The 13,068-nt window shown below is 37.4% G+C and overlaps 1 protein-coding gene across 4 annotated transcripts in view; it reads right to left on the bottom strand.

Annotated features, from left to right (window-relative positions):
• Window positions 1–11,206, bottom strand: part of LOC102411144 (fibroblast activation protein alpha) — a 78,088-nt gene extending 66,882 nt beyond the window's left edge. The window contains exons 1-3 of one of the 4 annotated variants that reach the window (XM_044934652.2): window positions 10,933–11,206; window positions 9,523–9,703; window positions 9,107–9,191 (exon numbers count right to left, since the gene is read on the bottom strand). In XM_044934652.2, the coding sequence (XP_044790587.1) occupies window positions 9,107–9,191; window positions 9,523–9,528 (91 nt within the window). In that variant the 5' untranslated portion in view covers window positions 9,529–9,703; window positions 10,933–11,206. Of the gene's footprint in view, window positions 1–9,106; window positions 9,192–9,522; window positions 9,753–10,572; window positions 10,762–10,932 lie in introns of those variants that run through there. The other 3 variants (XM_025275886.3, XM_025275889.3, XM_006073995.4) reach the window with 3 other exon arrangements.
• Window positions 11,207–13,068: the final 1,862 nt, after the last annotated feature.

Raw genomic sequence — 13,068 nt, 5'->3', positions numbered from 1 at the left:
AAAAATATTGCAAGGTTCTCTCTGTAGATAACACTAAACAATATAAGTTATTCAAAGGAATTGTCAGGTTTTTAAAAGTTCATTCTGTGTATTATGTTATTGTTGTGCTATGTTAAATGGGGCTTCCCACTCCCCCATCTCTAGAGCAGTAAGGGGCTTCCCAAGTGGCTCAGTGGTAAAGAATCCACCTACCAATGCAGGAGATATAAGAGATGTGGGTCCAATCCCTGGGTCAGGAACATCCCCTGGAGAAGGGCATGGCAACCCACTCTAATATCCTTGCGTAGAAAATCCCATGGTCAGAGGAACCTGGCAGGCCACAGTGTATGGGGTCACAGAGTTGGACACAACTGAAGTGACTGAGAACATATGCATGCACCATGTTCTTATGCTTTATGTTGACCATACCCTGTGATCTTTACTACTTTGCGTGCGTGCTAAGTCACCTCAGTTGTGGGAGACTCTGCAATGCTATGGACTGTAGCTCACCAGGCTCTTCTCTCTGCGGGATTCTCTGGGCATAAGTACTGAAGTGGGTTGCCATGCCATCCTAAAGGGGCTCTTCCCAACCCAGGAATTGAACCTTCATCTCTTAAGTCTCCTCCATTGGCAGGTGAGTTCTTTATCACTAGCACCACATGGTATTAAATGACAAATGTTTTGGTGACCCTGAAGATGAAAGTAAACCCGGTCTATATTTGAAGGCCCACTTGGTCTCCTTTGCCATCTCATCTTCCTCTAATCTCTGTTTTAAATTGTGATGTAACTTTTATTGAATTTACTTGGATTTCTTCTTTGAATCCTAGATGATATTTCCACTTGTGTATTTCACAAGCACTTCAAAATCAGTATGTCTAAAGCTCAGAAACACAGGAATTCCATCCTGCTGCTCCAGATTTCTCCAAGTCAATGGCACTATCATCCACTTCGTTGTTCAATTCAAATACCCGTGATTTATCTTTGCCTTCCGTCTTTGCTTACTGCCGTTGTGTAGCACCCAGGTCTGACAATTCTATGTCCAAAATCTCTCTCTACCCTCTCTATTTCTCCTACAACCTCCAAGGCCAAGCTATGTCTCACTAGGTAGGCTGTAATGGATATCTGTTTGCTACACCTGCAATTTCATTTCTAGGATTTCACTGTGGGTTTTTTTGTTTTTTGTTTTTTTGGCCACATCTCTTGGCACCCAAGATCTTAATTCCCTGGGATCAAACCCAGGCCCCTTGCAGTGAAAGCCCACATTCTTAACCACTGGATCACTAGGGAAATCCCTTCATTGTGAATTTGAATTACATTTTTCTAATGACTAATGATGTTGAGTCTCTTCATAAGCTTATTGCTTACTTTCCAGTAGTTGTGTATGGACCTGAGAGTAGGACCATAAGGGAGGTTGAGCACTGAAGAATTGATGATTTTGAACTGTGATGCTAGAGAAGACTCTGGAGAGTCCCTTGGACAGCAAGGAGATCAAACCAGTCAATTGTAAAGGAAATCAATGGGAAGGACTGATGCTGAAGCTGAAGCTCCAATACTTTGGCCACCTGATGGGAAGAGCCAACTCATTGGAAGAGACCCTGATGCTGGAAAAGAAAGAGGGCAGGGGAAGAAGAGGGTGACAGGGAATGAGATAGTTGGATGGCTCACTGACTCAATGAACATGAGTTTGAACAAACTCTAGGAGATAGGGAAGCCTGGCATGCTGAGTCCATAGGGTCACAAAGAGACACGGCTTAGTGACTCAGCAACAAGCACAATATCTTCTTTAGGGGATATGTCTGTCCTTTGGCTTCCCGGAAGCTGTGGGCTTCCCTAATGACTCAGTGAGTAAAGAATCTGCCTGTAGTGCAGGCAGATTCAGTCTTCCATTTCAAGATAGCTATTCTCGATCCCTTGTATTTCCATGTGAATTTTGGAATCACCTTATAAATTTCTGCAGAAAGTATGATCTGGGATTTGGATAGGGGTCATATTTAGTTTGCAGACATATTTAGAGACTATTGCCTTCTTTAAAATGCTGTTTTGTGATCTATAAATATAGGATTTATTTTCATTTATTTATATCTTTTTGTATTGTTTATTGCTAATGTATAGGAAAACAATTGATTTATATATATTAATCTTGTGTTTTGCAAATTTACTCAACTTGCTTGTTAGTTCCATTATTTTTTAGTGAATTCCTTAGGATTTTCCATAAACAAGATCATGTCATCTCTAAATATAGTTTTGCTTCTTCCTTCCTAATCTGGATACTTTTTCTTTCTTTCTTTATCTAATTGCCCTGGATACAACTGCCAAAAAGTGAAAGAGAAAGTCTCTCAGTCACGTCCAACTCTTTGCGACCTCGTGGACTATACAGCCCATGGAATTCTCCAGGCCAAAGTACTGGAATGGGTAGCCTTTTCCTTCTCCAGGGGATCTTCCCAACCCAGGGATCAAAACCAGGTCTCCCACATCGCAAGTGGATTCTTTACCAGCTGAGCCACAAGGAAAGCCCATACAACTGTCAATAAGACATTTAATAGAAATAAGGACTAACATGCTATCTTATTCTTGATCTTAGGGAAAGAGCACTGACTTTCACCAGTGTGATATTAACCCTGATTTGTGTGTGTGTGTGTGTGGATGCCCTTTATCAGATAGAGGAAATTCCTCCTATTTCCAGTCTGCTGAGTGTTTTTATAATGAAAGGGGGCTGTATTTTGTTAAATCCTTTTTCTGTATCTATTGAAATCACCATATTTTTTTTGGTCTCTTTTTCTATTAATATAACTCATTATAGTAATTGATTTTTGGATGTTAAACCTTATATTCTTGGAATAAATCTCACTTGATCTTGGTGAATAATCCTTTTTATACATTACTGGATTTGGCTTGCCAGTAGTATGATGAGGATCTTTCCATTTATATTCATAATAGATATTGGTCTGTAACTACTATTGGTCTGTAACTTCTTTACTTGTAACATAAAGGAGTATGGTTTTGGTATCATAGCATCTGGCCTTAAAGATGAATTGATAAGTGTTCTATTTTATAGTTTGAAAGAGTTTGTGAAGGGTTGGTAATAATTCTTAAAATGTTCTCTAGAGTTTACCAGTGAAGTCAACTGGGCTTGGGGTTTTCTTTGTGGGAAGTTTTAAAATCATTAAAACAATTTTCTCAGTTGTTATAGTTCTATTCAGGTTTTCTGTTTACTCTTGAGTGAATTGTGGTAGTTTTTATCTTTACAAGAATTTGTTCTTTTCATCTAAGTTGTCTGATTTTTTTTTGATATACAGTCTTTCTAACCTGTTCCTTTAAGGAATACTATCTCATCAGTTTTTCTACCAAGTATAAAAACCATAATCTGTTGGAGAAAATTTTAATTTAGATATAAAGCAACTCTATTTGTTTATTATTCACAGGGATAAAGGTTAATGATTGTAAGCTATTCAATTTTTACTACATAATTTTTGTTAATTCACAAGGATACTGAAATAAAAAGTAAGTTCTTTGCTTTACATAAAATAAGCAATAAGTAAATAAAAGACTCATTAATATTGATTATCCTATGGAAATATTATTTTAATTTACCCTAGCATGTTCCTAGATTTTAAGGCTCAGTTTGAATGCCTCTTGTTAAAAAAAACCTTTAGCCTTGATTTCATATTCCCAGTTAGAGCTTTAGAACCTGATTTTTCAAGGTGTATGTATGACTGTAAATTCTTGTGTAGTTGTAACACAATTCACTTTGGAAATCAGAGACAGGTAAACTCCTCTGCAATATGGGAATCATCCGAAAACTTGGATTGTTTTCAAATTATTTAGAATTTGACAAAACTCAAAAAGAATTTGCCAAGATTCATCCTCTGTGACTTTAAAATCCAAGAGCAAAGTAGAGAAATATAATCTGCAAGGCTGATATTTATACTCAACTAAAAACTCTTTTAGGTCCATGAACTTTCTGAATCTTTTCTTCAGCCCTTTAGACTTCCCCATATTTCCTCCAAAAGAACAGTGAATATTCTGTTTCACAGTTCTGAATGTTGATACTGGGAACATTTTAAGCCTTAAAAACAAATTCACATCTCCTTTGATGATAATTTGGTCTCACATATATCTTACTTTACAAAAATAGGTTGTTGAGATTATAGTACTAGCAATAGTTACAATAACAGTAATAAGAACAATGGATTTCTGCTGAAAATATAGGCATTCTAAGTGATACTTGTCTTTATAAAATATTGATCCACATTCTGTCTAAATCATCTGTGAATTCAGATTACCCTCTGAAATAATTATATAAGGTTATTACTTACCTAAGTAAGCAATCACTATAAATTTTATAAATGTGTATGTATACTCATAAGTCTATATGCATATATATATTTTTTTTCCTGTGTTCATCGGTTACATAATTTTGGCCGCACAGGTTGAACTTCCCAGATACTTGCCTATGTCAGAGACTTTGTGTCTGCATTTCCCTCTGCAGTGAGGATCTAGCCTGCAGTTTGCATCCTTCCTGTCCTTTAGGTCTTGGCTCAAATATCATCTCAGAGAGGCCTTCCCTAGCCACTTTTGTTATGAACTGAATTTTGTCCTCTCAAAATACATAAATTGAAACTCCAATCCTCAATGGAACTGTATTTGGAAATAGGTGCTTTAACAAAGTAATTATGATTATTCAAGAACACACAGCGGAGCCCTAATCTGATGAAGCTAGTGGTGTCCTTACTGAAAGAGGAAGAGATACCAGGAATGCACATGCACAGAGAAAAAGTCATGTGAGGACAAAGCTTAAGGCATCCATCTACAAGCCAAGGAGAGAAGCCCCCAGAAAAACTAAACTCAGTTACACCTTGATCTGAGACTTCAGTCTCCAGAACTGTGAGAATAGCAATTTCTGTTATTTAAGCCACCCAGGCTTTATTTTGTTTTTTATTATTATCACCCAGGTGATATTTTGTTATGGCAACCCTGGATGTCTAACACAGCCCCACTCCAGATGTCTTCTGTAGCACTTTTACAAATTTTAAATATTCTATTAATTCACTATTTACTTGTTTATTGTCAGACTGTCCTTTTGTAAGGCCAGAGAATTTTCATTCATGCCTTATACCTGTGCCTGGTATCTGGAAGTTACTCAATAAATAACTGTTGAACAAATAACCAAAGTATCCAAAAGCCACAGTGGACTAGGCATTGTGGATAATGGATAACTATGGGATGCTAATCTCTGTTTTTTTTATTCAGTAGATGGTTATTTTTAATCACAAGAGGAACACTATAACTTCTTCGGCTCACGAGTTAAAAATCCAACTGTTTATAGAAGTCAAGTAGATGTTGTAAGTGAATATGTTACTTTATGCAAATAAAACTGAAGGTTTTTCTCCATTTTCTATTTTATATTGGGGTACATAGCAAACTGGAGAATGCATTGCCACCCTAAGGACAACACCTGCTTCTGAGTCAACTATTCCCATGGGCCCAATGTTGTCAGATCTAATATTTAAAAAGAAGTAAAAAAAAAAATCTACATTTTTATGTGAAATCTTATGATTTAAAAAAATTGACAACTAATGCAAATTTGTATAAAATACTGCAGGCCAAAATGAACAATAAAAAAATAATAAAAGGAAAAGTATGCAGAAGTCGACGAGAGGCCTTCAAGGAGATCTGAAGCTATGCTAGCTAAAGGTGGTGCTCCTTTCACTGCAGGCACTGGAGGCCCTGCCCAGAAGAACCCGACTTCTCCACACTATATAATCTCTCTTTTCTTTATCCCTCACTGAGCCTTATTCTCTACTCCTACCCACCTCAGCTTCCTTTTCCTTTCTTCTTCATTTCTTCTCTCCTGCTTTTGCCTTACAGCTGCTAATATCCTTGCTTTGCAACCAAAGTTCCTGAAAAAATTCGTTTCTGATCCAAAGAGGTGGAGGATAGGAACACGGGTGCTACTCAGGGATAACTACTCCCTACTCTCAGCCTTAAGAAGAGCATCATTGAGGGGAAAAAAAAATACATCACACAGAGGGAGCTGTCATCTTTGTGTACTAGGATGGAGAACACAATGAAATGCTTGCTACCATTTATTAAACTGCCACAAAATGTTAGCAATTTTAGAAAAAAAATAGTTAATGTTTATTGAATGTTTGCTCATGTAGTGAACTCTATACTCAAATGAAATCAAGAAAAGTGCAGATAGCTCCCCTAAGTCCTTTCACAAATGTTCAGGAATTCAGAAACTGTAAATCATGAAGCAAGGCCATATAGAATTTAGTTGAAAAATTCTGGAGCCTCTGTTACTTTCCAATTCTAGTTTTTGCTTGTCTGGCTTTTATTTGGTCACTTCTGCATATCTCTTAAACCAAAAAGTCTTGTGTTTGTCCTCAAGGTTGGCAAAAATGAGGGAAAGATGAGAAGCTTAGTTTCTACTCTTGGTGTGGTTGTATCGTCACATAGGATGAGGAATGATGCTTGGGAAGAAGAACCTCAAGAGAAAAAATAGAGAAGGAGAAAAGAAAGGGAATTGGTTGGAGGGGAGTAGGCTGAGGCCAATGAGGACAGCTTGGGTCTAAGGTATGGGAACTCACACCTGTTTCCCACTGGGTAAAAATAAAAAATGGGAAAATTAGGAAGTCCCAAAATAGTTATCTGTTATTTTTATTATTATGTGAGTGAGCTAAATGGATCTTTCTCATTTTACCACCCCATTGTCCTATTTGTTCCTAAAATCCTGCCTAATTCTCCCAAAGCTCTTTTAATTTTCAGACTGATGTTCCTGGGACCTACCCTCTCCTTGGAAAAACCCTTCCTCTTCTTATTCCCCTGGTGGCTCAGACGGTAAAGCATCTGCCTGCAATGCGGGAGACCCAGATTCGATTCCTGGGTCGGGAAGATTCCCTGGAGAAGGAAATGGCAATTCTACTCCAGCACTCTTGCCTGGAAAATCCCATGGACGCAGGAGCCTGAAAGGCTACAGTCCATGGGGTCACAAAGAGTCGGACACGACTGAGTGACTTCACTTTCACTTTCACTTCTTATTTCACTTAGACCTAGTGATTTAAGTGACCCAGTGGTCTAAGTGAATGCCTGATCCCATATTGGTGGTAATGACTGAGCATCCATACTGCATTCTTATTCATGCTTTCAGACGAAAGTTTAAATGCAGTACCCTTATTTCCCCAACTAGCACAATGATGGGCAGAGGTGAAACTCAATTAACTGAGTGGGACTAACTAGTGGGACTTCATCTGTTAATATATAACAATGATGAAGCTGAAGCTCCAACACTTTGGCCACCTGATGCAAAGAGCTGACTCATTGGAAAAGACCCTGATGTTGGGAAAGATTGAAGGCAGGAAAAGGGGATGACATTGGATGACATAGTTGGATGGCATCACTGGCTCAATGGACATGAGTTTGAGCAAGCTCCAGAAGATGGTGAAGGATAGGGAAACCTGGCATGCTGCAGTCCATGGGGTCGCAAGGAGCTGGACATGACTGAGCAACTAAACAACAGCAAACGAACGAGTGTTTTGTAAGTGGGTCTTTAAGTTTCTCAAAATGTTCTCACTTTCATATACTATAACTGTCATATATTTCTTACTGGAAATAATGACTCAAATTCCAAAATGCAAATGCAACTCACCCTTGCCTCTAGACATGGAGGCAGGTTCACCATAAAATCCACATACTTTTCCTTGACTTTTTTTTAGGCCACCCTGAGCAGCATGCGGGATCTTAGTCCCCCTAAAATCCACATACTTGTGTTCCCCACACATTTGTTTCTGATGAAGCAAATTGTCCATTTCAAGTATTGGGGAGTTTCCTTTCAAAATTAGGTGTTATTTTTGCATGTATTAGCATTCAAGGAATCAATAGGATAGAACCTAATCCACTGCGTGACCACTGCTGCTTTGAGGAAAATATGGCCCCAAAATGAGGTGAGACACTGGTCTGAAAACAATTTTAACTTGACAAAGTACAAAAAATACAGACTCACACAATCTATTTCAATTAACAGCCTCAGAATAATCTTGTGCTCACAGAGAGGAATGAGTATTGAAGATCTACACTGAAGACATATTGCCTTTATCTTATTGGTTAACCTCCTCATTTTGTAATTCTGTGAAAATCTCATGAGCATTCTTAATTTTTCAAAGTATTTTCCTATATTTCAATTTTAAAGCAATAAATAATTCAGAACTCATACTTTCTTCAGCTAAAGGCTTGCCACTGTTCTTCCATTATTGTCAGTTAGCTTTGAACCAGAGGTATTTCCCACTTCAGCTATCATAAGCTATCACAAGCTATCATAAGCTTTTAATGTTGGTGCAAACATTTTTCCTTTCCCTAGACTCCAAAGCTAGACATGTTATTATTGTACATTTTTCCTGTTTTAGATCGTAAGCTTCTTTACATAGTTTCATAAAAACCTATGTCCCTGATATCACAGAAAGGTTTATAAACAAAGTCTTAATTTAAATCCAAACTAGCCCCAGTCTCCTGAATTTCATCAAAGTGAGATCAATGTTATCTAAGCCTGTTTAAAAAGGATCCATTTAAAAACTAAACATAATGCTTGCTTAATAATATTTAGTCTTCTAATTTGATTTTCTTGGCTTTTGCATCTAGAAAAACAATTTCACTTTTTCTATGCAGCTATTCCTGAGATCTCTATTCTTGACTGCCTCCCTAAATTTTTGGAAAGACTCATAATAAAAATTTCCATAGATTCTGTTTTAACTTTTCCATTCTTACTCATCTTTACTTTCCATGAGGCAATCCAATAATGAAAAGCAATGTTAGTTAAAAATACTGTCTCTAAAGGCCTGTCAAAGCTTGGAATTTAGCATGTATTTTGGAGAGACGTCGGGGTGTTACAGAAGAGTGCTCGGGTTTTTCTATTGCAGAAGTAATACTGGAAATCTCTTGCTACTTATGCCTTCAATTCCTCAGTGATTCTGGTTGCTCAACAACATACCTGGGAGCTTATATGTCTTCTTAGAAATAACAGAGTTACTTTGGAAAATAAGCACTTAGGAAATGTTCAATCTCTTGTCACCATGCACTACTGCTTTTTCCAAACTGTTCTAGGCAGACTGAGCAAAATAGAGAAAATTCTTACCTCTTGAAGGACGTAAGACAATACACATCACCAATAAAGCAAGCACAGCAGAGGTGGCAACTCCAAATACAATTTTTAACCATGTCTACATAAAATAAAGAAAATTAGACATATGAATGGTTTCTGCTAAATAGTAGAAATGGCAAGATTTTGTTTACACCTAAATCCACTTTCTCCCTCCCCATAAAGCTTTTGATTGTCTTCCACTGATCTGGCTATAATTGCTGGAATTCTTCCAGCTCTGCAAGGAGAAATGTTTCCACAGTATATTTAGAACGATTCCCCTATCCTAACCCACTCCAGGAAGTACATACTTATGTATAAATCCTCACCTTCTAAACAATAGAAAACTCTTGATTGTGCTCAACTCAGCCAGCCCCCATCATTTAGCAGTATCTGAGGCTACATATACTAACCTTCATTTTTCCAGATGTTTTTGAAAGTTAGCTAATTCTGACTTCAGAGCGTGGGTCACCAGATCTGTGAAAACCGTTGAAAGAAGCAGGTCTGTCTTCGTAGTTGGAAGTCGAAGCTAGGGCAAGTTTTTTTTTTTCTTTCCACGGACTTTCGAAAACCGTGCCAAATTTCAAAAGATTTCTGTAAAATTAGAAACAGATTTTGGGGGCGTTCTTGGCCTTGAAATGAACTGTGAGTGGCTCAAGGGAGGTTTTATAGCCTTCTTATCCTTGTAAATTCTACACCAACATCTGCTTACGTTGACATACAGAGGTTTTTTAAAATATTTTTTTTAACAAGTTTAGGTTTATGTTTCATTTTCTTCTAGAAATCACTTATGAATCATATTGGAAAGTCATGGGGTTTTGGATAACCTTTCTATTTGCAACCAAAGGAAGAATTTAAAATATAACTTTAAGGTGTGTATAATACACATATATCTAACTTTTAGCAGAGGAAGAAGATTAAAGCCACATAAGATTTTGTAAGACAGACTCCATGTTACTGCAATTTTTCTTTCTCTGGGAGATTATGAGGTACTGCAGACAGAAATGTTTTTCTTTCAGCACAATTTCTTTGTCCATATAGCACCATATGCACTTTCAGTAAATACAGAAGTTTAAAAATTCAACTGTCTAAACCCACGACTGCTTTACTTTAAAGAATTAAAATGCCATCTGGTGAAATTTAGTATGGGTTAGGTGTATATGCACAGGCCAGAAAGATGGAAAGATCAGTAAGAATAATTTACCAGCAGACCTTTGAAAGAATGAACATGGCTTTGCAAAAGTGATATTTTTGCTTCCCTCTCAGAATATATTCTGAGAGAGAACAGTTAGTAATTATAAAGCCTTTAAAATAAATAAAAAGCATTTGAAAAAAGAAGTAAGTCATATGTACAATTTCATTTTGGCTAAATTTGCATAAATCCCAAGCAATCGGTCAACCTGACATCATCTGACATCAGTCTGAATTAACACACACACACGTCCACATGCACACACACATACCAGTTTAATAGCGTATGTTGGCTGGTTCAGTATAACTCCTTTGGATAGATTCTGTTGTTCCTCATAAATACAGTTGTTAACCTACTGTGTGTTTTTTCCCCCAGTCATGGGTCTCAACCTGACTAAAACAAACTTCATGGTGAACTTTCATGGATTTTTCATGAACAGTAATGAGGAAATGTTTCTGAAATCTTTTGCTGTTTGCTTTAGTCAACCGGTCTGACTACCATGGAAGGTTTTCTCCAGCAAAGCGCAGGACAGTGGCTTGTGAACTTCCTTTCAGACATTCTCCAGACATCCCTCCCTGAATTCCAGCCTTATGAAAATTCTGTTGAGGAAAATGAGTCATGAAGCACTTACTGGCAGCGAGATGTAGCCACCCCAGGTTGGAGAGGCGGCCCTCCCTCCTTTGCAGTTGATGGGGCCAGCTCTTTGCAAACTGGAGCAATCATTGAGATAAACATCCAAGTTGTGCTATATACATGTAGGCATCTCCGTGTGCTTGTGAAATCCTCAAATCCAAGATAAAAGCCACCAGCCAGGTTCCAAATGAACTGCTGCTACCATGTGGGTCCTCTCACATGTATTGCCTTCTTTGGAAAGTTCACACAGCGCATTCTCAGAAGTTCTGTTCCAGCTGCCAAGGCTCCAAAGTCTCCAAGTGCTTTTTAGTGAGTTATTTCCACGACTTTACATCCTGAAGAAGAACTGACTGTAGTAAATGATTAGGGCATAATTAAAATGGTTACTCTTGGCTTTAGCAATTAAAAATGCACTGACATGTGACTTGCCTGGGTACCACTTAGGATTGCAGTTAAGTGTGGGTGTCTATAAGAAACTCATTTGACAGAATCTAAGAAGAAATCTGGGTGCTTTAAGAAGAAAAAGTTTTGATTGAAACTTTTAGTGAGAAGGGAAAATATGAGGCTAAAACATGTTTCTTTAATTTTGTTTGTTTTTTCCTTGGATGGTTGGGTAATTCAAACTGCAAATTTTGGACGATTCTGACTGGTTTGAAAGGTTTCAAGAAAAATGAGACTGACTACAGAAATAAAGGGGAGTTAGGGATACATTGCTTATAACAAAACTACACATATCCATCCCTTTGAGATAATGTGTAAGTGTTCTAATTTTCTAACAATTACTCCCACAAAAATAACTTACATTCTTTTAATATTATAGCCTCTTTACTGACTTTTTCTCCTTTTAGAGTCAAAATGCAAATGCTTATGCTAACATTTTTTAAACATTAAAGAAACTCAATATAGCCTTATTTTATGTAGTTAGTTAACATCCAGTTAACATTTTTTGGGGAAAATAATTATGAATAGGCCAGGGGGTGGAAATAATTATGAATAAGCTATGATCTGTGTCTTCAGGAAACTTACATTCTTCTACAAGCCTGGCAACTGTGTGTGTGTGTGTGTGTGTGTGTGTGTGTGTGTATGTGTGTGTGAACGCTTAGTCATGTCTGACTCTTTATTACCCCCTGGACTATATAGCCCATCAGGCTCCTTTGTCTATAGAGTTTTCCAGGCAATAAGACTGGAGTGGGTTGCCATTTCCTCCTCCAAGGGAATCTTCTGAACCCAGAGATTGAACCTGTGTTTCTTGCCTCTCCTGCATTGGTAAGTGTATTCTTTACCACTCCACCACCTGGCAAGTGAGTCCTTACATATTTGTTTCTTTTCCTTTCCTGGAGCCCTTGCTGAAGCTGGCTTTGTGTTTAGTAGAAGAAAGTGCCCAAGAGCTCCCTGGTGGGTTTGTTGATTGCTACATGGACCCAGGAGGAGAGACAGAAAGTCAACATGGCACATGTTTGTGATCCTTAATTCAAGTCTAAGTCTTATTTTTATTGAGACGGAGACTTTCCTCATTTAGCAATTCTGGACCTATTCATTGCTGATAAAATGGAAAGTATGACTTTGGCCTATAAACAATTAAGTGTAAGTATTAGGATACTAGAGACTAAAGTGAGCTTTTTCCAGAGATGGAACTTACACGTTTTAATTTAAAATATGACTGCATTTTAGTAAGCCCACTGAATAAGTTAACTATAACATAAATCCTTAGCTTGCTATTTAGTAGCAATAGAACTATTTAGTAATAGCTACTGTGTCTGCCAAAAATGATTTTGATTTAGATGTTTTCCCAGAAAACACATTCAGCTGTATATTCCTTGAGTACGAAGGTTAAGACAATGTTGAAAGCATAAATAAGGATTTTGTCTTTCTAATTTGGGGTAGGGAGATAAAGAAAGATGCTTTCATTAATCAAAAGCTAAAACATATTATTAAGGTTGGGCAATAACTCTAAAATAAAAGCTTGCTCCCAAGAAGGCCATGCCTGTCCATTTGTCTTCTCACATTCAGTAAAAATTTCCTGCCAACTGTTTTGTACAAAGTGCATTAATACATTTCCTATAACTCATACAAAACCCATTTTAATGATTAGGAAATGGAGTCCTGAAAAATTAGGTAACTTGCCCAAGATTCC

The sequence above is a fragment of the Bubalus bubalis genome, chromosome 2 (genome assembly GCF_019923935.1).
Source record: "Bubalus bubalis isolate 160015118507 breed Murrah chromosome 2, NDDB_SH_1, whole genome shotgun sequence".
In the NCBI taxonomy this organism is placed as follows: Eukaryota; Metazoa; Chordata; class Mammalia; order Artiodactyla; family Bovidae; genus Bubalus; species Bubalus bubalis.
This window is presented reverse-complemented; position numbering and strand designations above follow the sequence as displayed.